The sequence below is a fragment of the Xyrauchen texanus genome, chromosome 20, assembly GCF_025860055.1.
Source record: "Xyrauchen texanus isolate HMW12.3.18 chromosome 20, RBS_HiC_50CHRs, whole genome shotgun sequence".
Taxonomy (NCBI): domain Eukaryota; kingdom Metazoa; phylum Chordata; class Actinopteri; order Cypriniformes; family Catostomidae; genus Xyrauchen; species Xyrauchen texanus.
Window position 1 is genome coordinate 8,678,570 of NC_068295.1, and position 27,769 is coordinate 8,706,338.

Genomic DNA, 27,769 nt, shown 5'->3' on the forward strand with positions numbered 1-27,769 from the left:
GGTTTGGAGCATCATAAGTGTGAGTAAATGATGACATAATTTTCATTTTTGAGTGAATTATCCCTTTAAAAAGTTATTCTATTATACATGCCTGCAGTGTCTGTTTATAGCTTCAGATGATGCTGTGCTGGACATTATTGATCTTAAAGTGTTATTCAGAGTTGCAGTGCCAACAAATGAGCAATGAAATGCAATAAAATAATGGACATCTGGAGTCTTAATTGAAGTTTAATGAGTTGAAAAGTCTTGCATTGTTCAGAGAACATTATTCTTTTAATGTGGATGTTTAACTGTTAACAACTATCTATGTAAATGTGTTAGTGACACTATCTTTATGTCTTGAAAAACTCAGGATTTTTCAGAGGTGATATTATGCATTTATTATTCGCCTAGCTATTTTCCCATCATTCCACTTATAATGTTTGAAAAGTTATTAACAGTAAATAAGTTTTCATTATTGTTTTTCATCCTCTCTCTGACCCTTAGAATCAGGGCTACAGACAGTGAAATGTATTGATTCTATTACACAGACTGGCAAAAAGTAATTTAATTAAGAATCAACTATTTTCCCATTTAAATGAAATGGGATCATGTACATAATGGAATATGAGTTGTTTTTTAAAGTAATTGGTCCTAAACAGATGCAGATGTCATTTTTGAGCAACCAAATAGCCTATTCTGTTTCGCTCATATGTATTATTATTCAAACTAAAATGATATTGAATTTTTAAATGGTTAAAAATGATGTCAATTAAATCCTCTACTGCATGCCAGACGCATGCTTATGAATTATTAAGTAGGTAGCCTCAGGTAAACGCCATTCCGAACGCATTGCTCCGCCTTCCAATGCAATCATTGGCTATCCGTTTTAAATATTCACTGTAGGGGCTTGTCATTGGATAGATTCTCAGACAACTGATTTCATAAAGCAAAATCTTTGGAAGTTGTGTAAATTCACAAAGAGACATATAGAAGGTCCACAGGGAATCTCTTAAAATTATTTCTTTCCGCCGCTGGAGTATCTTTCATGTAAGTACTGATGCTTTATATCTGTTTTAAGGTTAATCTGATTCTCATTGCGTCTAACAAGAGGATAGCTATTTCACTGCGCATATAATTAAATGTGCTCAGTTTGTTCCCGGTCGATCAGATGAGATGCGATAACTGTGATTAGTGTATTTATAAACGACGATCGTAGTTTTATTTTGAGAGAATGATCAATGCACATGCATGATAGTCGTTTTTCTTATCATTAATGTAGTTTTTACTTTGTTCTGCTGATATCAAGTGATTTACAAACAAATACAGTAGCCTACGAAACAGCCTCGGAATTGGTTCTATTTTCCCAGTACATTAAATATTTACTATATAAGTATTTGCAAGCATGCTTTTTTAAAAAAACATAATCATGTTAATAGTTTAAGAAGAATAATCAATTGCCTAATATATTCAGGCTAATTGATAGCTAAATAAATAAATACATAAATAAATAGAGAAATCCTTCTTTCAGAACCACATTATGACATTTTTTTTGATCAAAAAAGGACCCTTTCATCGCACACGTTTAGACAGATTTTCTTTAGTTTTTATTATTAAGGATTCTGAGTTTTATGTTGTCTTTAAGTCTAAAGCCCTTGCTATATGATTAGAGAGATGCTTGAGTCTTTGCTGGTGTTTTTAGCTGTCCGATTTGCCAGAATTGCATGAATACACACTCAAGATGAGAGTAAGTATAATTTATCAGGTGAAGGTCAAAGGCAAAAGACAGGGACTTTACAGTTAGTGTTCAACATCATTTGAACTATTGCACAAATTATGTGCAATAGCTATGACTTTAAAAAAAAAAAAAAAATATATATATATATATATATATATATATATATATATATATATATATATATATATATATATATATATATATTTATATTATTTAAATAGAATTACATTTATCTTGTAAACTTAGACTTTGAGAAATGTTCATATGTGACATCATAATGCATATCATCTAGCATGTCTGTTGTGACTGCAGAAACAGTGTTGCATGGTAAATGCAGTGAGATGGAGCTGATCGCATCATTTCTTGTCAAACTGCCTCAAGATGCAGAGCTGGTGCAAGGGCAGTTTCACCTCTTCCTTTGGTTCCTCTGCCTTTCACTAACTGGATTTATGACCCCATAGCTGTGAAGACTTTTTAGTTTGGAACACTTCCAGTTCTCACCTCATCCGAGAAACCTTTACATCATCATATTACGATGACAGATGACAGTGCATACAGTACTTTTAGAGCGCTGGTGTTCCACTGCCCTTATCCAACAATTCGGGTGTTATAGCTATAAACACTAAATAAATTACAATAAAATTACATGTTTACTCTGCTTTTACGGGTTCTACCCGACTGTTCTGCACTGAGTTATTAGAATATTATGCTAGTAATATAGGAAATGAAGGAAGTGACCTCTGCTAGTCAGTCTGATTCTTGATGTTTGCAAAACATTTAGTAATAACTTTTGTTTTTGTTTTTAAATGACAGCGGATTTGATATTACATTGCAGATGAATTATATGCTTGCAATATATACATTTGGATTATAGTGATAAATAATGACAGTACTTATGTTTTGTGGATATAGCATCCAATACATATCCTATGGGGCTGTTCACACAGGGTTCGTCCTTCTGTTTTAATAACTCACAATGGAATGGAACAAAACATGTTTCTCAGGATGAATTTTTAAAAGTAGAATATTTTCTTTTTTTTTAACTGACACCGCATCTTTAAAATGTGGCACTCATGGCATGAGACGATGGTAAAAAAGTAAAATGCAGCTTGAGCAGCCTACTGTTGTATGGTGACCTCCTCAATCAATTTAGTGCACTCTTAACTTTTAACAATTCTCAGATTGTTGGGCACTGAATCACTGCTTGACAACACTATTATATTAACTTGTGCATTAGAAATATATATATATATTTTTGAGCCCCCAAAACTCCCATAATTTGCACCCTGTATTCATGCAATATCTCTGACTCATACTTTGTGAATTCTGTAATCAGGACTCAAATTTTCACTGTGCTCCAACCTTTTGGCCAGTAATTTGACTATATTATACGGATTTGAGAGTTTTGATTACACTTTCATCTCAAACAGCAGCGAATATATTAAGACAACCTTAATCTAAATTAATTACATGGCTTTGATGTTAGAGTTCAATGGGTTGATTACTGAAGTGAGGATGTGTGCATTTCTTGTAATTTGCACTGACAACTCTCTCTCTCTCTCTCTCTCTCTTACTCACTCACTCACTCACTCACTCACTCACACACTCACTCACTCACTCACTCACTCACTCACTCACACACACACACACACACACACACACACACACACACACACTTGTTTTTATCATTGTGGGGACTCTCTATAGTCTTACATGAATTTTGTGGATTTTATACAGATCTAATGATAATTTTTGTCCCCTAAACCTAACCCTCACAGAAAACTTTTTGCATTTTTAAATTAAAAAAACAAAATATCTTTATAAGTCATTTCCCTCGTGGGGACCGCTGGCTGGGCCAGTAGTATAAACATGCACACACACACGCACACACACACACACACACACACACACACACACACACACACACACACACACACACACACACACACACACACACACACACACACACACACACACACACTCATCTGTCTTCATGCACCAGCTTTATTCAGCATGTCATCTCTCTTTCTTTGCCATGTACTGCACTACAGATGCATAAAGCATAGTGGTCATGCAGTTATTTAAATCCAGATATTGCCTTTCCCCTGAAATAAGCTTTAAAGGAATAGTTCTCCCAAAAATGTAAACTCTGCCATTATGTACTCACCGTCATGATGCTCCAAACCAATATAATGTTATTTGTTCTGTGGAACAGAAACAGATAATTTTTGTTGAATTTTTACTCCAGTCATTTCCATTCAATTACATTTCATAGTGGTGTAGTGACTTGTGTGAAAAAGAGCTGTATAATCTTCTTTTGTGTTCAATGGGAAAAAAGAACAACAACAAAGGGGTTTGGAACGACATGAGGGTTAATAAAAAGTCACTTTTTTGGGTTAACGTTCCTTTAACAATTTGGACTTATAGATTTTCTTTGACAGGCAGAAAATATCTGATTTTTTTAGTTTAGATGTCTTTAGGCTTCTCAGTTAAAAGAAAAAAGATTTTTACAATCCTAATCCGAACCACGTTCATATTTGGTTTGCAATATAATTAAAATCTGATTTAGAAATCCCTTTTAGTCTAAAAGGTCAGATTGGATCTTGAAGTGTAGGATCTTGTAGGTTCCCTTAAGCTTCTGCGTTCTCTTAGTCTGTTTGTCACAAATGGATTTTGCCATCTTAAATGTCTGTCTCACGTGCAGTGAATTCACTTCTACTCTCAGATCTTAATTCGGTCCATTCTGACTTGTCACATGTCTGCAGTCTCTGTATTTATGCCTTTGTCTTGTGAGTGTAATGCTGGAAAGGTAATTGCCTCTTCACACTGTAGAAAGCCATTCTGCCTTCTAAAACTCAATGAAAGTGCAATATCTCGTCTGTGTGGCTCAGTTCAGGATGTTTTACAGTGAGTCATAACCTTTTTGAAAGAGTTTTTCACAGATCAAGGGGTAAGTATGAGGGGGTCTTGTCACAGTTTGGCACTCAATTTAAACTCTCCCCTCCTGGAGGGGTTGTATAGGAAATGTTGCACAGATGAATGATATTTGCGTCATTACAGTTTTCTCTCTAACCTTAATTTAAACTTTTCAAATTTTTCCCACTACGCAATTCTAAAAGAACATTTTAAGAATTAGTTCACCCAAAAATGAAAATTCTGTAACGTTTACTCACCATCATATTGTTTCAACCCGTATAATTTTTTTCCATGTAACACAAAAGGAGTAATTTAGAAGAATCTTCACGTTGCTCTTTTTCCATATAGCGACAGATTGTCAAGCAACAAAAAGGACAGAAAGACACCATAAAAGAACCACAAAAGTAGTCCCTATGACTTTTGTGCTCTATTCCGAGTCTTCTGAAGGCAAGTGATAGTTTTGTGTGAGGAACGGAATGGAATTTAGGTCTTTATTCACAGAAAATCTTCCCCTCCATTACAGGACTCAAATGTCATTCTCCATCACATTTCCATGTGATTTTAATGGGTGTTTTTTGTCTTGTTTGGAGCTTGACAGATGTGGTCAATATGAACTATTGTATGGAAAAGATCTGCAAGAAGATTCTTCTCAATTTCTCATTTTGTGTTTCATGGAAAAATCAACCATGGAAAGACATGATAGTATTTAGTTTAGTTTATTTTAGTTTAGTTAACTTTACTGTCCAGCCATGGCTGAAACGTATTCTTTAGTCTCAAAATCAAATCACAACAAAACAATTGCACATACTGTACTTCACACCAGAAAAATACATACAGCATAGAGTATAGAACATAAAAACATACATAAAAGCAAAACCTATCCATCTAAAACTTAAATTTTTTTGACAGAATTTACATTTTGGGGTAAACTACAATATAACTAAATTGCTAAATTATATAATTTAAGAAATTCTCATCTCACACATATTGGATAACAGATTTACCTGTGTCCAGAGGTTCCAGGGAGCTTATTTTACTTAAAAAAAACTCAATTGATTCCACAGATGGCAATGTCAGCGTGGATATTACTGCTAACTGTGGGTGTGTCAGGACTGTCTTGGGGTCAGCGTTCTGAACCCATGTTTGCCTCAATAACTCACAGTATTTTCCCCACGGACTACGAGAACAACCCCACACAGCTCAACTACGGCGTGGCTGTCACAGACGTGGATGGAGATGGAGATCTGGAGATGTTTGTATCAGGGTGAGTGTTCTGAAAACCACATCCATTGTTTTCACTAGAAAAATGAAGAAACAAACAGTTTATGACATAAAATTTCTTTAGGGACAATACTTGATGAATGTCTGGCAATATGGTGCGCTCATGTTTTATCGATTAAAGCAATATATATGGACACAGAACAGAGATACTGGCCAAGAAAATGCTATTACCTCAGTTTGTGGCATGAAAGTTATATTTTTGTGAAACAGAAATGTCATAACAATCAATTGGGCTTATTTGTAAACCATTTGTGAAATGATTTGGATCTTAGTGCATTGGAGATGATGATAATGGATGTCATTGGAGAGTTCAAGGTTTTTTGGAGTTGTGCTTAAAAAAGTCAAATCAAGTGTAGCTGACAGGAGTTATAGGGAGTTTTTCCTTTTAGTAAATGACAGCTGAATATGTTTGAATTGTGGGATAGTAGATCTGGAAAATGTATCAATAATAATGTGACTTGTTGGAGACAGGAGAGAAATAAAGAGAGGAATATTGTGTGTTTTTCTTTTTCTTTACTGCATCTCCCAGAGGACATTTGATTATGAGTTTGCTCATAATTTATGAGATCTAACTGAGTTCTCAAGTATGTTTCATTGAATTAAAAAAATTGCAGACAAATCAGAAGTTTCTCTTAACTTTCCTTGGGATTAATACAAATGGACACAAATTTGGCCATTGCTGCTTAAAGACATAGTTTACCCAAACATTTACATTCTCTCATTTACTCACCCACATGCATCCCAGATGTGTTTAACGTTTTCTGCGGAACACAAACGAAGATCTTTAGTAAAATATTTAAACTCTGTAGGTCCTCAAAATGCAAGTGAATGGTACCAACATTTTGAAGCTTCAAAAAGCACATAAAGGCAGCATAAAAGTAAACCTCCAGTAAAAATAAGACTCCAGTAGTTAAATCTATATCTTCTGAAGCGATATGAAAAGTGTGGGTGAGAAATAGAACAATATGTAACCTCTTAACATCTGGCCCCATTTTAGAGCAAAAGTCCTTTTTTACTATAAATTCTACTCCCTGGCAATATGCACCAAGAATGGATTTGCCAAAAACTAAAGCAGAAGAATGTGAAAGTGAAAGTGGAGATTGATAGTAAAAATTACTTAAATATTGATCTGTTTCTCACCCACGTGCTCTCTTATCGCTTTTGAAGATATCGATTTAACAACTGGAGTCTTATGGATACTTGTATACTGACTTTATGTGCTTTTGGAGCTTCAGTGGTCTGGTTCCCATTCACTTACATGTTTTTGGACCTACACAGTTCAGATATTCTTTGAAAAATCTTTGTTTGTGTTCAGCAAAAGAAAGTCATACACATCTGGGATGGCATGAGGGTGAGTAAATAATGAGATATTTTTTTTTTTTTGGATAAACTATTCCCTTAAATGCTTTAAATGATAATTAATTGTATTTATCTTGCCTCAAATCAATAAAGATCACAACTAAGGTGCCAACAACCATAAACTGAACATAAATACAAACATTGAATGTAAATTAATTTATACTTTACACAAGTAATACAACATGAAAACATCCTATTAAATAAAATCAAGTAGAAAACAGCAGCAATTAACTAAATATTTCACTTAAATTAGAAGAGTATGTGACTTCTGCTCAAGTGAATTGCTGAATCTGTCATTTGAACTCTATATTTTACTCTGTATTCACTTAAATTAATTGATGTTCCAAATGCTACATAAAAGGGAACTGGTGAATAATGCATTATCCATTCACATGAACTGTCTGAATGAACTGATTCACTTAAATGTTTTGGACTTCCCACTGGTAACTCTGAATATTCCTTTGCCTTGCTGTATTGTATTTTGAGATTATCTTCTAGAAGAGACATATCTGGGATGGTGGGAGAAAAACCTGAGAAACAGGACACTTAAGCAAAAGTCTACATTTGCGCTGTTTAATATCATTGATGTCTTGGAGAAACAACTAAGATATTTAAAAAAGATCTCAACTGTGTTTTTCTTTCCTATGGGAGAGTGAGCCCATTTGGCTGTGACCTTCTTTGTCCTTGAATTCATGTTACACAAGATTTTGAATGGCTTTGTGCAAGCAACATTTGCATATACATGCTTTATTTTTTCTTTGCAATTAGCTACAATGGCCCAAACCTGGTGCTTAAGTATGACAAGGTTAAGAAGAGGCTTGTTAACATTGCAGCTGACAACCGCAGTTCTCCATACTATCCACTCAGAGATCGACAGGGCAATGCTATCGGGGTGACAGCATGCGACATCGATGGTGATGGCAGAGAGGAAATTTACGTCCTCAACACTAATAATGCCTTCTCAGGTATAAAACAGTTTCACTGTAGAGGCTCTGAATGAAATATTATGGAAAATGTATATTAGTTATTTGTCATGTAACTTTTCGTGTCGTCTCACTTTTCCTCATGCAGGGAGAGCAACATATACTGATAAGCTCTTCAAGTTTCGTAATGGGCGGTTTGAAGATCTTCTGAGTGATGAGATAAATGAACACAGGGATGTTGCCAATCGTGTGGCTGGACGATCAGTGGCATGTGTGGATAGAAAGGTAACGCCTCTTCTCAATTTGCATCAAAAGGTAATACGGTGTCCTATAACCAGTAGTGATGCAGTATGCTGACAAGCTATAAAAGCTATTGCTTCAATATAAAAGGATATTCTTTTTTTATTTTCTCCCCAATTTTGGAATGTTCAATTCCCAATGCGCTCTAAGTCCTCATAGTGGCTTAGTGACTCGCCTCAATCCGCGTGGGCGGAGGATGAATCTCAGTAGCCTCTGCATCTGAGACCGTCAATCTGTGAATCTTATCAAGTGGCTTGTTGAGCACGTTACCGAGGAGACGTAGCGCATGCGGGAGCCCACGCTATTCTCCGCGGCATCCACGAACAACTCACCACACGCTCCACCGAGAGCGTGAAGCACACATTATAGTGACCATGAGGAGGTTACCCCATGCAACTCTACTAGAGCCCAACTGATATGGGATTTTTGAGACGATACTGATTTTAGCAGGGGAAAATTCACAGATTACCGATATGGTGGCCAATATAGTACTTTTTGAGCTGGAATATAAACAGGCCTTTTCTATGTGGATTGTGCAACAATTTTGCACCTATATGACTATGCAAACGTACTCAGAATGCTGCTTTCTTAAACAAATATTATAAAAGTTCTAAAAAGCAGAGCAATGTTATGCTGATATGAACATTCAGAGGAGTTTAGAAGTACATTTAAATATGAGGACGCTCTGTAAAACCTTAAATAATGTGACATTAAAATGTGTTATCAATGACTGTATGCTTCATTCTATGAGTAGAATTCACATGGAATTAGTAAAAGATGCTGTTTTAACCACTCGAGGATGATTTAAAGTAATGTACTGTAAACGCAGTATAACATTTTTAATTTGTCTTGTTTACATTTTGAATTCATGAAGCTAATGAACTTACACGCTGCAATAATATGCACTGATTACACTCTATTATTGTAATTTATGATGACACTGATACTGCAAAGTGTTATAACATAAAAGTGTTATATAGAATAAAGTCAGAATAAAGACAAAATAATGATGATATAGGCAGATCTAACATTGTGAATAGTTTTGCTGCAGATTGCACATGAGTGAATGGGCACTTGAGAGATTTGAGTAGATTGGAATCCTTTTGTTGAATTGTACTAATTAAACAAAAAGAAAATATCTTGACATGGTTTTGGAAATGTCTCGATCGAACAGAAACATTTGCACCAGCTCGCTAATAACTCTACATGCCGGTGTGTTCATGTTGTCCGAATTTGACTGACTAAGCAACGTAAACAGAATTAGCTGACCTCAAGTTAGGTGGAGCTCCAGGTCACACCTACCGATGACATGGACCAGTAGCATTAAGAAGGTGTTTAGCAGCCGGTTAAAAGTTGTCCTAAAACTTTGCTACGGTGATCTGTTATGAACCACCGAAACTAAAGCAAAAGCACATTCTTTTTGGCCAGATTTTGCTCTAAATGACATCACACACATTATTTCTTCGATTTCGTATGACATACTGTGTATAGGGCCTTTAGAATGTCTCAATTGCTTCTGTCTTTTCATTTAATCCCAGACTGACTCGATGTGCAGTGGGGCTCTGTTGGAGCCATGCAATCTGTCCTTTTCTTCAGTTCAATTCTATTTGAAAAAGGAATATTTGGGAGTCTAAAATGTATTTTTCCATTTAACACACTAAAGCTGAAGATATAAATAACCATCTTAAGACAAATGTCTCTGTGAAACATCTTATGTGCATAAGACTTTTGCACAGCACTGTATATAAGCATGACATATATTCAGATTGTGATTTTGTTGTGTCATACAGCATTTTCACTTTCAGTATGGACAGAAACTACTTGGAAACTTTACAACATGCCTTACATGATTCAAAACATTCACTTAAAAATAGTTAAACTAAAACTTTGTTCGTTTTTTGAGTAGGTCTTATTTAAAGGGCTTTCAAATCTCTTCAACCAAACTGCAGTGCAATATAAGGGAAAATGAGTTCTTGAGGGTGTTGAGAATCTTTTTAAATCTCGTTACTGTCTGATCGTTTCACCCTGACGAGCCCGAATCCTTAGCGGCCATCATTTACTGTTCATCACCGTGGAGTCCTACTCCCCCTCAGCCAGCCAATATGATTGTTAATTTCCAGCATTCTGCAATATTTGTCTCTGACAGTGAATCATGTGCTGTGATAATTAGAAAACGCAAAGCCTCATTTGTTTTTGTAAGGAGATGTATTAGGAGGGAAGAGCAGTGTTAATTTGTCTCTCTGCCTGTTCGTTATCAGAGCTCCTACTGTCTGAACGTGCTTCGGGGTACCTAATCCCAGACGGCATGAAAGATGACAAGACATGTCAATGATTTGTATTTAGTCTAAACACAATAAGCTGAACAGCATATTTCTTCAATTACTTTTGGACTCCATGCTGTTGTGTGGAGCAGTCAGCAGTGAAGGATGCTCAGTAATCCAGGGGAAGATCCGCGAGGGATTGAAATGGATTTTTTTCACCGGCAGTCATTTGACTGAGCCAATGACAGTGAGAGGGTGCTGCATAAAAGTCCTTCGTCAATGATTTTATGATTTAAATGATTTAGGATCAGGCTGATAATAGGTTTAGAGAGAAACAAAACAAAATGTGTTTGGTCTTCATGAAATTGAAGTGGGAACCAAAAAATATCACCCTATCACTGGAAGATATGCACAAGTCGATCTTTATAGAGACTCTTTGGAAAGTTGAAACTAGCTGCTGATGCAGATCGTTCAGTTCTTTTAATTATGTGTATTTTAATTATTTTGGAACTGAGACTGTTTCATCTGTTTGTGACTAATGGAAGACAGTGGAGTATGTGGGAAACCTGTTTGAAGAGAATGATTATTCTTTTAAACACACTTCAGCTTTAACTGTAGTCATAGATAGTCACAGAGGTTTCAAATGGCAATCATTAAGATGGAGAATATCATAAATCATATGGTTGACCCTTATGTTTTCTTTGGCTTCACAGACATCAATATTCAAATTCAAAGGGTAGTTATTTTCACCTTGAAAATGAAGCACTGTCATTTGTCTCTTCAAAGTGGACAGGAAGACTCATGGGCTTGTTTCTATAGGGAGATGGATCGGTACTCAGACTCACCTATCAACAACCTCAGGTTGCTGCAACCTCTGAATGTGCCTGCAGTATGTGCACTGGGTTATTCTCAGCAAATGGTGCTATTTATATCCCCATGACTTACTACTGATTGTAAACAAGGATACTGAACTTAGTCATTATCCTTTAACATAACTGATAGAATTAATAGTGTTCAATGCAAAAGTAGTATCAGCAAATTTGCGGCATAATGTTGATTGCCATGTAAATTCATTTTGACTCATCCCTCCTTTAAATAAAACAAAAGTAAAAATCAGGGTTACAGTGAGGCACTAACAATGGAAGTGAATGGGGCCAATGTTTGGAGGGTTTAAGGGCAAAACGTGAATTTTATAAAAGTACTTACATTACTTATTCTGTTAAAACTCTTGTATTATTTGAGCTGTAAAGTTGTGTAAATTGTAGTTTTATAGTCTTTTTAGGGTTCATCATGACAAAAAGTTGTAAAATTGGATATAACTTTACGTAGAAAATGTTAGTAAGTGATTTAATCACATATCATATACATATTCTGGCTATACTATACTTTTAAAATCGGAGTATTTTAATGTTTCCACGATTGGCTCCATTCACTTCAAATCGAAGTACTTCTCTGTAAACCTGAACTTTTATTGAAAATTGAATATTCTTGATCTTTTTGACGTCATATTTATGGGAGTAACATCATAAAATCTCTCTCTGGCCACACTGTAAAAAAAACCTGTTAAATTTACGGTAAAATCTGGCAGCTGTGGTTGCCAGAAATTCACTGTAAAAAATGCGGTAACCACATTTCAGGCTTTACGGGATGTCATTTTAATGCCTGTATATTTTACGCTGCATTACCATCGTTTATATTATTAAATAATAAACTTGTTATATTAACCTTCTGAAACTGTAAAATCTGCTTTTCATTTTATAATGTATTGTTAATCACTGTAATAATAATATGTAATATGCACCGTAATATGCACCAATGTGCATAACTGATATTAAAAATAAGAATAAACATAACTATTCACATAAAATATAATGAAATTAACTGGGTCACACAGGGAATTCTGGGAATGCCCGATTATTGTTTTTTACAATAATTTTAACAACAATTAACAGTAAAAAGGACATGTATTGTCTTGTTAAACATAATCTAAATTTTTACTGTTAATAATACAGAAAATTATACTATTTACATAAAAAAAACTATTTTGTCAAAAGTTTACCATAAAGCTACAATATATTTCACATTTCTTTAATGTATATTTTTTGGTAACAACCCGTTAGCCAATTACCATTTTTTTACTGTTGCATTTTTACAGTCTTTACTGTTAAAATTAAATTTTTACAGTGCACATGATTGAAACAAGTATTTACTGTACACTTGGTAATACTGTATTTTGTCCTCTTCAAGCTCAATTTTTCTGCTCTGTTATGGAAAATAAATCTCAGTGATGATTTTTTTTTTTCACACTAAATGTTTACTATGAATATTGTGTTGTGGTGATATTTATTAGTTAAAGCCATTTGTGCACTGACCTTCCACACTGTAACATTCAACCCCAAATCAATTTGAATGTAACAGGGTTGGCCCAAAACATGTTTTAAAACATTAGCATTAGCAACATTACACTAAATTACATCAGATATGGGACAATGTTATCAGCAAAACCTCTGTAAATCTCCTTCTTTATTGATAAACAGTGCATGAAAAACATGAAAACCGTGAGATTTAAACTGCTACTAGACTCTGGGGCAGCTTGTGTTGTAACTCCATTATTCTTTAATCTGTGTTTTCTGACCTGAAGTGGTAGTGGTGTGGAAGCCAGAGAGCGTTTGACATTTTCATTGTTGTGCCTCATTAGGATTCTGGTCACGAGCTGCTGATATTTATATACTTATGTATATATTCCTTTATTTCACTGTTTCTATGCTTTTGGATCATGGGTGTCTTTATTGAAAATGTGTGTGTAAGTTTATTTGGTTGGCTACTTCACTGACTTCATGTCCACGGGGAATCTTTCTGATAATGGGGTGTGAAATTAATATCCAAGGGGAGGCGGCTGAAATATGTATGTGTGTGTGTGTGTGTGTGTGTGTATATATGCTACTGTACTGTATGTGCAAGTATGTGTATATTGTGTATGTGATGTGTTTGCAGTATGTGGACTTTCAAAAGTCTCTGTTGTATTGGTTATGAGATATACATTTGCCCTGTTCCAAAACATAGCAAGGCATGCTCTTAATGGAATTGAGATGAGAGAAATGGCCATAATAAACAAGCTTATATTTCATTCAATACTGAAAAAAGTAGTATATTTAATGTTTTATCTAATATGTTTGCATGCTTATATATTGTATGCTTATTAGAGTGTTGTGCAGTTAGCTTAGCAACATGCTAATGTCAAACCCTATTTGACATTAGCTTGCAATTCAAATCAGCTGCAATTCAAGTTTTCTGTGTTCAGCTCTCTTTGTGTGGCACACTGAGTTGCTGTCTAGGAAATGCATTCCAAATCGGTTACTTATAATGTCCCATGACATTTAGGATGCTTCCTTAGAAGGCAGCTGCCTATGTAGGCCGCAAGGTAGCTCCTTAGGTTTTGGAACAAAGCTATTATTGCGGATATCACTTTAAACTCAATGTTTTCATCATTTTCTTTCTTAGGGAACAGGTCGGTATTCCATCTACATTGCCAATTATGCCAGCGGGACTGTAGGTCCACATGCTCTGATTGAAATGGATGAAAGTTCTAGTGACCCATCCAGAGGAATCATCGCACTGTCAAACGTGGCCGAGCAAGCTGGAGTCAACAAGCTCACAGGTGTGTGTAATCATATTTCTGAATGAGTTACAAAATACAGTATGTGGGTTGAGCAGTCATGGGTTATATTTTCAGAGAGCATAAAACTGATCAAGTTTAAGTTTCTTTGGAAAGATGCATCTACTGATTACATATATGGAATGTAAATTGGAATGTAAATCTTTGCACAGTTTTTGTGCAATTTTTGCTAAATTTTTGTACAGTTGTGAGGGCAATGCATAAGTGTGTTGATATGATTGTTCGAAAATGTGAATAAACTTCAAATCTGAGAAAAAAGCGTGACATATTGCCTACCTTAAGTTTTTATTTTCATTATTATGTGAAAATTATGTAACAAAAATGAAAATGAAAGCAAAATTTCATCTTGTTTTTTTCTCAACACATCTTTGGTTGTCCCCATGCTCATGTTTTTGATATTAAACAATATCCTGGCTTTTCCAAGCTTTATAATGGGAGTGTATGGTACCTTAGATTTTGAGGCCCATAAAAGGTCATCCATCCATCAAAAAAGTAATCCATACAGCTCCAGGGGGTTAATAAAGGCCTTTTGAAGCAAAGCGATGCGTTTTGTAAGAAATATATAAATTTTTATAACTTAATAAACTATATTCACTGGCTTCCGATAATGGCCGTCCACACGTTCACAAGGGAGTCGAGTTCCGGTGTCCAAAGTTGGCGTAGCGTAAGCTCCGGTGAGAAGTGACGAATGCGGAAGTGCAGCAGATAGAGAAAAACAAAAAGCCAGTCATGAATTAGAAGACAACAGCGAGGATTTTTAAAGAAAATTGTTGGACAATTTCAATGTAAGAGAAGAGGAGATTTTGTTTTTTGCCCAGCCCTATTTGTTTGAACCAGAGTACACCTACCAGGAACTCCGGGAGATGGAGGAGGCCTCAGCAGCGGCACAAACAAAAGAATCTGGTGGTGAGACGTGGTGGTGCTCATGCACAAAATGCGATATAATGCCAACAGAGGCTGAGAGTGTTTGCTGCAATGAGTGGACGATTGGAATGACTGGACAGATGCACACATGCACCATTTTAAGACTAATACATATTTATGGTATAGCTAAAAAAACTTGCCATTTTCCTTTGCTGTAAACAACGCACGCTTCCGCGTTCGTCACTTCTCACTGGAGCTTACGCTATGTCATACTCCGGAACTCGACTCTCTTGTGAACATGTGGACTGCTGTTACCGGAAGCCAGTGATTATAGTTTATAAAGTTATAAATATGGATAATTTTCTTACAAAAACGCATCACTTTGCTTCAGAAGGCCTTTATTTACCCCTTGGAGCCGTATGGATTACTTTTTTGATGGATGGATGCGCTTTTTTTGGGCTTCAAAATCAAAGGTACCATACACTCCCATTATAAAGCTTGGAAGAGCCAGGATATTTTTTAACATAACTCCAATTGTGTTTGGCTGAAAGAAGAAAGTCAAATACACCTAGGATGGCTTGAGGGTGAGACAATTATGGGATAATTAAAATTTTTGGGTATTCATTCCATGTATTCCACAGTATTCCATTAATAGTCTTATTAATAGTCTAGAGTTTTGTGTGCTTTTAGTCCATGTCCATTTTGAGGTTGTCTATATGCTCCTAAACTTTGACAATGCCATTTTACCAGATATAACTTACAGTGTCCTCTTTTAAGAAGACAGATAAAAAATTTAGTTGACTTAAGCTGCACTTCACAAATTTTTATCCAAACAAATGGTCTGCGGAATGCACTTCCACTGCAAAGGGTCAGCAAGTCGTTTCATGGCTGTGATGAAACAAAAGCCTATTGTCTTCTTTAACTTAAACACAGGGCATTAAACTGCTCGTCAAGCCATTCCATGGGGTCTTTAACACTGTGTTTAACACTTGATTAATTCTTGCTGACATGCAGTTGCATTATGCATTAACATTTGCTGTTATATGCTTGTGATGGAGCATTATCGGAAAAGAAAATCAAGAACGTTTCAGGCAAAATCAAGCAACTCCTCTTGCACTCTGCACCGCTCACATACTCTGGTGTGTAAGCAGGATGTTAGTGAATATATTACCAAAGAATCTTTTAACAGCCATGAGCTGTAGGGTCAAATACTTTTTTTTTTGCTTTGTGGCTGATTTACAGCAGAGCTCAGTGCTCATATCGGCTTCGAATCACTGAATTATAGACAGTGTTTATCAGCTAAAGCAGCCAGTAATAGAGAGAGAAGGGCCCTAGAAAGCAGTGCTGAATAAAGAGATGAAGATTTTGGCACACTCAGCTGTTTGGAGCACTCAAAGTCATGTGAAGGCACAAGGGCGGGTAAGCTGTATTTCAGCTCTTGACTTATTCAATGAAGCAACCATTCCATTAATCACTATGGAAGAACAGGGTTTTGGACAACCGTTCAGAGTGCTTTCAGGGGAAGCACTCTTGTGTAAGACTGAGAAAGGAATGAAAGGCACAGTACAGTATGCTACTAGCACTTAGAATAGTGATACCAAGCGGTTCCCACCCAAAGTTACAGTCAGTTTCACAGTTTAATATTATGTGTGTCATTTTTGTGACGTTAAAATTATTTCTCTTTTCCCATCTAATATTTTCAGAGACAACTAAAACATTGCTCTATTTTTGAGCATTTGAGCACCCAGACCAGGGGTGCGTTTACCATACAACTATGTAACTCACTGCTTAACCACCATAGTATGATGCATCTTTGGAGAAATTAGCTAGGCATTACTGTTTCTGAAACAGAAGTATGTTGCACACCCATTGTTAGAATCACGTTATTTCAACAACATATAGCTGTTGTTAATGACATTACGCAGTGGGTGGAGCAATAACTTCTACGGATATCAAATTATACTAATTTACAAGTACTCCAGAAAGCTGTTTAATGTGGGAAAGCTGCTGAAGACACACAAGCTGCATGCGCTTTGTAATGCGACAGATGCATTGGGCAGTAATAGTGGGTATTCCATTTACATCAGACTTCAGGGTTCCCCTGACGCACTTGAGCACGTACGCACTCTTCAAAAACAAGAATTAACTTATGCTTTAGTATGATTTAGTATTTTAGTTCTCTGACAGAAGCCATGTGTGTGTTAAAGCACTTTCTCTTAACCATATTTAATCCCTTAAACGGCTGTATTCACGCCTATGTGACGTTTCAGAACGACGCTTTCTGCAAAACCCTGGAATAAGCAGTTCCCTTAAGTGCATTTAATCGTGATCAGAGTCTTGATAGAATGAAATATATATATATGGAATAAAAGATATAGAAGCCTCAGTGAAGTCAAATGATGTCCACACTGCAAACTAACATGGCACTATGCTTCTAACCACAAGTGGAAGGCTGTAGTTCCAACCACACAACTTTGAGATGCAATTTGTGAATGTTCGTTGGAACTGTGGTTTCGGGAAACACCAAATCGTTGAACTATGTTGGTAATTTGAGACCATAATTGGCTAACAAAGCTTTTGGGAAATCCACCCCAGGCTGATATAGCACCAAATTATTTTCTGTCGTAATCAACATTATGCTACAAATGCTGTCGATCAAGCTTAACGTTTATTGAACCTGGAACATTTCTTTAAAGGTGAAATGGGTTATTTCTGAACCACTAGCGTAACCAAAAGGAACTGCAAAAATACAAATTGTTTTCAAAACAGCTTTCCCGAACATTCCCCCATCTGGCATTGGTTGAAAAACACAGTCCCACCCTAAACGCACACCATTGATTAAGACAATGTGGGAAGTAAGAGTTTACAGTAATGCGCTTACAATGTAAGTAAATATGTCCATTACATAAGCATTGAATTGCACACCGTTTCAAAGGTATAGTCACTAGAAGTAAACATTATGTATTTTAACATCTTTTAACGATGATGAAATTGCTCACAGGTTTTGAAACAATGTGTATTTAAATGTTTATGGACTGGCTCATTTCGCTTCCATTGTAAGTCCCTTAATGTGACCACAATCTTTGCTGTTTTCTTTTTATATATATATATATATATATTAAAAAAGGATGAGTCTAAATAAATTATTGTGGTAATCAACATTATGCCACAAATGCTGTCAATTGAGCTTAACTTGTATTCAACTTGGCCCATTCCTGTAAATGGCTGGTCGCACTAGGCTTTGAACATAATATATTTTTTTTTAGCATGAATTTTGGGATAGTATCTTTAAGATACATTTTGTGCAATCTTTTTTTAAATAGAGTAACTCTTAAGACAGCTGTAACGGGGTCCAAAATGTTTTAAGATTTGTCCACTTCAACGGCATACATGTGTGGTTGAAAAAACACATGTGTGCACTTTGGGCTCGTAGCACCACAGCAGAGCGCCCCCTCAATGACAAATGTTACAATCACACTCTTTCATGCTGCTAGTCGTGCTGCTGTATGTCAGCTAGAGGTCAAAGTTGTAGGATGGCGATCGCTATGTAAGTTGTGTTAAAGAAAAGCTGGTTAAATGCATATGTTCGCACTCCCTGTAATGTGATTGTGGGCAACCAGAGTCTATGTCAGCAAAAGCAGCAGAGAGCCTTATCTGAGGAAATGAGCTGGAAAGCCACTAACAATTTCTGCTGCATATGTGGTGGTGATGATGACTATATCTGCCATGTGTTATAGGGGGACGGGGGGTCGTGGTCGGCCCGATTCTTAGTCATACTCTACCTGATATATTCTGCGACAATGAGTACAGCCCGAACTTCCTGTTCCGCAACAACGGAGATGGTACATTTACGGATGTGGCGGCGCAAGCAGGTAAGCGAGAGCTGTTGCTTTTATATTTCTTGATGATTTTGTTTTCTAGGGCAAATTTGGAAAGCATTAAACCTATCTGCAGTACACATGAAATGAGGGATGTTTTGCTTTTTTTTGTTGCAGGGGTCGATGACCCGATGCAGCATGGCCGTGGAGTGGCGTTGGCAGATTTTAATAGGGATGGGAAGACAGACATCGTCTACGGAAACTGGAATGGGCCGCATCGTCTGTTCCTACAGCTCAGCAACAATCGCAAGCAAAAGTTTAAGGTGGGGTTTGTGATTTAACTATTTTTAGTTTCCATTAGCTATAATGGAGGACAGTAAGGGGAGATTTACTAAAAAGTTTTGAGCATAGTGTTTCAGTCTTATTCACTAACCACATGCAACTCAGTTTACCAAACACTAAAATGTCTGCACCACGTGCATTTAAATTAAGTATTTGTTGTCTTTTTCAGCGCAAACACGCTTCCTTTCTTTGAATATTACGTTTATTGTATATGTATATATTATATGGGACCTATTCCCATCTCATTCTCAAAACTTGGCAAATACTACAAATGTCTAAACATCATGGCAGCCGTTATTCATTTAATGGTGATCAATTGATAGAAGAGCATTATAACTGGGCAAAGAACCAGACGTGGTAAGTATTACACTTCTGAAACTTATTCAGCGCAAACCGCTTAACGCAAAGATGATTTCAGCCGTAGGGGCACTATTTATTTTTGTTATATGCAAACCATTGAATAAAAACAAAATGTTTTTTTCATTTTGGTTCGTTCTGAGCAAAACTGAAGTTCTGCAGCCTCCCTTCCAAATGGTAACCGGATAGAACAAAATAAAAGAACGGTTAATAATGTTCTATTTAGAATAACAGTACTTTGCACTGTGTGAGTGAAATATCAATTGCGGTGTTGCCTGGTCTGGAAAAAAACAAGCCCAAAATAATCCACTTGCCTCACCAAAATAAGTGAAAATAAGCTAAAATCATAACAAGTGTACAGTTAATTAACAGTTACGTTTAAATTTAATTACAGATCTGCTTCTCAGTCAAATCCCGGCAGCATCAAATCTGTATTAATGCATCATATCTAACAATAATTTGAAAGATTTAGAAATAACTAAGAAAAGTTCTTATTACATCTGATGATGTTGTTCTTGTATCTGAATTAGCCGTGCATGTACAGTATATGTGGTAATTATACATAGTTGTTAAAAAATCTCTTCATCCACAGAATGTGACATCCAAAATGGGCAGCTAGGTAAATAAATGTGTGATGCAGCAGTTTCCTTCTGGATCATAGCAAATGTTTCATTTTTTAGGGCAATATGAAATGGTTTTGTTCAAAAAGATTACTGTGAAAAACCCTGTGACCTTTGGTTTCATGAAAAAAATTCTGAATGAAATTAACCGGTTGTAATCGGTTACCAGCATTTAACAAAAACTTTTTCACTCTGGAACAATCGAAAATCACTTTGTTCCCATTTTACGTTCTGCTAAAAATGTTGTTTTCGATTTTCATTTTCATCCCTTGAACCGTTTTTAGTCCCTTTTATACTTAAAAATATAAGACTAAAGTTTGACAATCTCCCATTGACTTATATGTTCAACATTCTAAATGTAATTACAAGCACTGGTGTTTTTGTTTTTTTACTTTATCACATGCAAATGTAGTTTTGATTATATTAGATGTGAAAATACTGAATGGTAGCCTTCACTTTTCATCTGTGCAATTATTTATAGTTTCATGCACAAGACATGATCCCTTACTTTTTGCTATATAATTAAATTCTTCTGACAGAAGACACAGATGGGAATATTAAAACATCTGCTGTCTGATTAGATATTGCATTATTCTCTAATTAGTTTTCTATTGTTTGCATGGTGACCTGACCCTCATTTCAGCTGGTAGAGTACAGTGATTGTAATTAGTCACAGTGGTTATGATCTCAAACCTCCCTATGTTTCCCGAGACTCACAGGAGAAGACACACAGGAAGTTTTGAGATCTCTGATAATGGTTTGTCTGAATCAGGTCTGAATGTGATGACACATTTATTGAGAACAATGTGCATAATATTTAGGCAATTGAAAAATTAATTTTAACTGTTAACCTGTACTAGGCGGATGTATTTGACAAATGCATCACAATGATTAATTGATGTGTCACATTAAAAGAAATTGAACTGTTCAAAATGTACTGAGACCTGCATTCTGTTCGATACTTTGCACTGAGTCTAGCTTTTTTATACGCAAGGATGCATTCGGTGTAAACGGCCTCTTAGTCTAAGTGTAGTCTACAGTAGGTTGTTTACAGTTGTTAAGATGTGCGGTTACAGATGTGCATGTGTTAGCTATTTTAAAATGACTTTCAATGCCTTGGTGGAAATTACTGTATATGTGTGAATGCCTCAATGTTTGTGTGTGTGTCTCTGTGTGTGTATTTGACTGGAGCATGTGTGTGTGTGTGTGTGTGTGTGTGTGTGTGTGTGTAAGGATGGAGCAGGGCTGTGTGTGTAAATCTTCTCTGACTTTAGGTTGATCCCTTTGTTAGCATAAGTGATCAGCTCCTTTTGCGGTGAGATAAATGTCAGCAGGGAGCTGTTTTATGCGGGTCAGTTGTTGGGTTAAAGTGTCTTGTGGGAACACTTACAGAAGGATATGTGCAGGTGAAATGCAGTGTGGGCTTTTGTGACCTATGCCAACTATAATTGAGATTTAATGTAGATGCTCTGTTGTTCCATGTGTTAATTAAACCATACAGTAGCTAGATAAGCACACAAGCTTGTGTTAGTGCATGTGTTAATCATAACACATGGTTGACCAGTTTTTAAATCCCAAATTAGGACTTCAAATTTTTCATGGGAGGTGCCCACCCACCCTTGTCTCAAACAATGATAGGAATAACAGTAGTTCTAAAAGATGTAGTTTATTTAATTGGAAGGATGATAATTGTCATATGTTTTCTTAAAGTCTAGTGTGTTTATGCCTGGGAGTTATCTTTCTAACTATTTTCCCCTACTATTTTATTTTGTTTTCCTGAATTTTGAACAGAATCAATTGTACAATTTTGAAATACAGGTAGGGTTAGTGTTTAGGGTATTATTATGGGTGAGGTTAATAGTGTAACTACAGATGTAATTAAAAGCAGATATTTTAAATGTATAATGTAACCGCATGTACATAATAAGTACATTGTGCAAAATGCTTAAATTCATAGTAGTTAAAGACACCTAATATAGTCACATTTCATCAAATGCATTTAACACAAAATGCAACTAAACAAAATTGCATAAAATGTGAAAAATTCCACATAGTACAAGCATTTTAATATTCTATGTGAAAAAGTGTAAAAAAAAAAAAAAAAGTATCTATCTACAGTATCTGCCTGTCCATTCTATCGTTAGCAGTAGAGATGATCATTATTTACCCTGTCTCATCTGTCACTCCTTTTCTGGGTTCTGTCCAGAGATGGCCATCACCTCTCCTTCAACCAGACAGCAGAAGGTCAGATCATGGGCTTTCGCTTGGAGGTTTTATGAGCCCTATAATTAAAATTGGGGTTAATACTTGAGAAAGTGCAGGCATGCTCAATAACTCTTCCATGACTCGTTGCTGCACTACTGCAACGTGGCGACGGTGGTTACCTTCCTCTGCTCCCACTCCCTGGTGTTTTAATGCTGCGATTTACCTGCATCTTATTTGTCTGTGTAATACGTGTCACAGATCTGGCTTTCCTATTCCTAAAACTGATCTGTGTAATTTTGTTGATGGTACAATACATTCTCCTTTCCCAGTTTAATGTGCAGAGACAACTATAAGGAAGTGATTTGTTTGTTGATTTACCCGAAGTGTGTAAATACTTTGCCGTTTTTACATTGCTTTGTTTGTCAAATCCACACCTTAACCTCTTGTTCCCTTTACAAAAGGCTTCACTACGATGTTGCGCTGCTAAGCGCTACGGGGAACAGCTTTCGCTGTGAGCCGAGCTGAATAATGTGTGGAACACGTAATGATCATTGACCGGAATTTATAGCCTCGGCTGATGTAATCATTAGATGCACCTGAGGCCAGGCTATAAATGGATACATCACCAGGTGTCGTCAGAAACTCTTTTTTCAGAGCGATTCTGTTTCTGTGTGTTTCACAAACCCTGTCAAAACTTTCTTTCCTCTGTTAGAAGTTAGAATCAGTTAGGCAGTGTGCAGTGAACGTTGTTCTCTTCTGTTTAGAAAAAGAGAGAATGACTGAAAGCCGCAAACGGTGCGTGTTCCCCTCTTCCGCTCTATAGCTGAAGACGACACACATCAGTTTTTGCTCTGTTTGTTTGGGAGTAAGAGCACGCTGCTCTCGCGTTGCAGCAGGGCGGGTGCGAGCACTGCGATTTGCTTTAACAGGCAGAGTGCATCGTGCTCGCCTCGCTTGCTTCCGGGAGTCAGCACTCACAAAAAAAAAATAAATAAAAAAAGGTTGGTCCTCTCCGCGCACATTCATTAAACTTTTATAGTTTGGATGTTCTTGCCACTCTTGGCTCTTACGCCCTTGAGTTGACACCGAACAAGTTTGTGGTGCGGCAGGTTGGCACTCTCCGCACACACTAATCACATTTTATGGGCCCATGCCTAAACAAGTTTGTGATGCGGCAGGCTGGTCCTCTCCGCTCACATTCATCAGTTTTTATGACAAGTTTGTGTTGCGATAGGGTTCTCTTCGCACACATTCATCGAACTTTATGGGTTAGATGCTTTGCTACTCTGGGCTCTAATGCCCTTGAGTCGACATCTCAACTCATGCCTGAACAAGTTTGTGATGCGGAAGGCTGGTCCTCTCCGCTCACATTCATCAGTTTTTATGACAAGTTTGTGCTGCGATAGGGTTCTCTTCGCACACATTCATCGAACTTTTTGGGTTAGATGCTTTGCTACTCTGGGCTCTTATGCCCTTGAGTCGACATCTCAGCTCATGCCTGAACAAGTTTGTGATGCAGCAGACTAGTCCTCTCCGCACACATTCATCAAAAAAATTAATGGTTTAGATGTTTATGCTACTCCGGGCTCTTATGCCCTTGAGTCGACCATCTCAAGCTCATGTCTGAGACCTCTCGCGTTTTTGTGAGTACACTGCACAACTGTAGGGGTCTGGACAGCCCCAAGTGCGGCGGCGTGGGTATTGCGTTCCCCGTAGCGCTTAGCAGCGCAACATCGTAGTGAAGCCTTTTGTAAAGGGAACGTCTCGGGTTACATGTGTAACCCTTGTTCCCTGAAAAAGGCGGAACGAGATGTTGCGCTGCTTTGCCGCACTGGGACGTCCCAGGACTGCTCTTCAAAAAGAAGTATCTGACAACACCTGGTGACGTATCCATTTATAGCCTGGCCTCAGGTGCATCTAATGATTTCATCAGCCGAGGCTATAAATTCCAGTCAGTGTTCATTGACGTGTTCCACACATTATTCAGCTCGGCTCACAGCGAAAGCTGTTCCCCGTAGCACTTAGCAGCGCAACATCTCGTTCCGCCTTTTTCAGGGAACAAGGGTTACACATGTAACCCGAGACGGTTTCAGCATCTGGACCAGCACGACAAACAGAAGCAACATTGGATGAACATCATTTGCTTGAGTTTGTGCATGACTACATGTGTAGGGGCTTTCTTGATCCTTTTCTTTTCCAAACTTAAGCCACCTACTTTGTGCAGAAGGTTGAGGGGTTTTTATGACGCACATACTCCAATAACGATATACAAACTTTTGTCGTTGATGAATAATGAAATAATTTATTTTCCAAACAAAAATGAAGTTCAAAATACACCTAATCACTGATTGACATGTGGTCGAAAAGCTGTATGTGGTGCTGTGTCCTGGATACGAAATGGGGTTGCTACGGGTTTGTGCAACCAATGGTAGAAGGGCATAGTTTTGAGGAAAGTTTTTGCAATTCTATTTGGTGCCACTAGAGGTGCAGAAGCTAAACACAGCATAAAAAATGATACTTCAGGGTAGAAGTGCATACAGGGTGCATTTCCTCAAAGATATTTTTTCATCATTGTTTTTGAAGTAATACCGTATGCTTGTTTATATAAACTTGTTCTTCCAGCAGATAAAGCTTGTACAATAACTAATGCTTGATAAAAGGGAGTGTGTCAATGTGCCCATGATGATGTCTTTGTTTCTCTGTACCAGGACATCGCCTCACAGAAGTTTTCCATGCCATCTCCAGTTCGCACAGTCATCGCGGCTGACTTTGACAATGACAATGAATTGGAGGTCTTTTTCAACAACATTGCCTACAGAGGACCCTCAGCCAACAGACTGTTCAGGTATATTACAATGGACATCTAGCTAAATTTGTAAATTATTAGGTCCCAGAACAATATATTCACAAAGCCAGACCTTTTACTAAAATGGCAAAGGTTTGGACTGTATTGCAGCTTAACCTGGTAAAGAACAGGAAAAGCTGTCTAACTGACATTTAGCTGATCAATCACAGTCAATTTTATCATTATGTGCCATTTAGGGACAGGGCTATCTGATATACAGTATATTATACCATAATAAAAGACCAGCGTGGGGATAAGCGACAGTCTCCTCAAGCGATTGTATAGACTATTTCACAGATATAGCAAAGTAAACAAAGCAGAATATAAAGTTCTGCTCATGGATATCCGCTTTACTTGATACTACGTGCCTCAAATTAAACTGAATATTTTTAAAAGATTTAATGCCTGTAACCTCACAAACACGTAACTATCAACATGTAAACTTATGTACACAACTCCAGCCGAACTGAATAAAAAGCCCTGCACGCTTTTTACTCCCAGCCAATCAGATTAGAACTGACTTACTTGAAAAAGCTGTTTTTTTTTCAGTTTTTTTTGTGCAGTATTCATTATTATAGTAAAGTGCGAGCAACAGTGTAAATTAAAGGGGGTCACACACCGGATGCATCTGACATAACATGGCACATTCTAAAATTCAAAACAATTATTTTCTATGAAGGTACATACCTACACAGCGTGGTCTCGCCATCTCTGGAAGCTGCTCAAAAATCTGCAGCACCACAGAGCATAACTCGCATAGTTTTCTATTAAATTCAACCCAAATCATTATCAAAGGACAAAGATTATTTACTCTGACCATCAGTTGATGATATATTGTGTATCTTTCATATAGCCTACACAATGTATTTTAAGTGTCAAGTATGTCTTTTGTGGTTTGACCACTTGAATGAAACCTCATCAAAGCTACATACAGAGAAATTGCATTATAAATTCTAATCATTCAGTTCACACAGTTAAACCAGTTTTATACACTAACTGTTGCCCACACAGATGAGACTCTTGTTTCTGATGGCATCAAATCAATAATATGTATTAGTTCACAAATATCAACTGCATATTAATTTTGTTTTATGTGATTACATGTCATATTATGCTTATCTCAGTCTATACCATTACATCCTCCCCTACTAATTTTTTTTTAATGTGCCCAACATTTTATCACAACATTATTTTCAGGGCTGTTTTGTTCACTTTTGAAAACAAGGTAAATTCCACAATAGAGACTATATCATGTATAAAGTCAGTATTTTCCCTTCTGTTAATGCCATGGCTTGTTTTCTTGAAAACAAAAAGGACCATTTACTACTGTAAATATTATTTAGACTCCTACATTTGTCTATATACCCGTTAATGTTTACAAGCATTTTCAACATATGCAAACAATATATATTTTTCCAATACAACCCACAATATTTTTCCCATGTACTTAAGACTTCCATTTACGGCATTCTCATTACTTAGTCTTAGTACCGTTTCAACCTTTTTTCAGCTCTCTGGTAAGTATGCAACAGTTTCTCAGTTTCAACATTGTTTGCAGTCGTTGACATTTTTTATTTTTTTTAGTAATCAATGTACTTGTTTGATTTACTGTTACATGGTCTCCAATGACTTCGGCAAGTAAGTCTCAAACTGAGTTCTTTCACAGTTGGTTCCCTCCGTACCATGGTAGGTTTACCTAGTTCCTCATAAGTGAACAGTTTTGGTTGTTGACTATGTCTCTTTGGGTAACATGACAACTCAATCAATTCTGACCCATTCACAGAATCTTATTATTCTCTCTCAGAAACAACATCCTCAGGAGTAGCTTCCTCATGAACGGAGATTATCTCTGGACTCTCTAACTCTCCTGAATCTACTAGTCATTCAAGTAAGTAATCCCTCAACACTGCTGGTTCAAACGACACCGCTTCTGGGTTCAGAGTTAAAAGATCTTCACTTTGTTTGGAACGATGTGGGAAACTATAACAGAACTCATACTTCTCTTCATCACTGTCTGTTTCAGGTTCCCGTGATTATGTTGGTTCTTTTTTTTTTTATTTTCTGTTAACTTTCCTTTGAATTATGCATTCTGGTGGTACTGGCTGTTCCACAGGCAAGTTGTCACATGGTAACAGTAAGTTCCTATGTACTTCTCGGCTTTGTCCCCTTTTTCAGATCTGATTTCGCACACTGGACTATCAGGGCTTTTTCTGCTGACTACTGAGTATAAACAATCTTCCCAGTGTGAGCGTCATTTACGAGGACCACCTCTCTCACTCAAATTT

The 27,769-nt window shown here is 36.8% G+C and overlaps 1 protein-coding gene across 2 annotated transcripts in view; it reads left to right on the plus strand.

Annotated features, from left to right (window-relative positions):
- The first annotated feature begins 972 nt into the window (after window positions 1-972).
- The window catches only part of LOC127660277 (cartilage acidic protein 1-like), a 56,218-nt gene continuing 29,421 nt past the window's right edge, over window positions 973-27,769 (plus strand). For both annotated transcript variants that reach the window (XM_052150408.1, XM_052150407.1), the window contains exons 1-8: window positions 973-1,029; window positions 5,698-5,897; window positions 8,042-8,238; window positions 8,345-8,481; window positions 14,259-14,415; window positions 19,035-19,169; window positions 19,293-19,438; window positions 25,348-25,484. In XM_052150408.1, coding sequence (XP_052006368.1) covers window positions 5,698-5,897; window positions 8,042-8,238; window positions 8,345-8,481; window positions 14,259-14,415; window positions 19,035-19,169; window positions 19,293-19,438; window positions 25,348-25,484 — 1,109 coding nt within the window. In that variant the 5' untranslated portion in view covers window positions 973-1,029. The remainder of the gene's footprint in view (window positions 1,030-5,697; window positions 5,898-8,041; window positions 8,239-8,344; window positions 8,482-14,258; window positions 14,416-19,034; window positions 19,170-19,292; window positions 19,439-25,347; window positions 25,485-27,769) is intronic.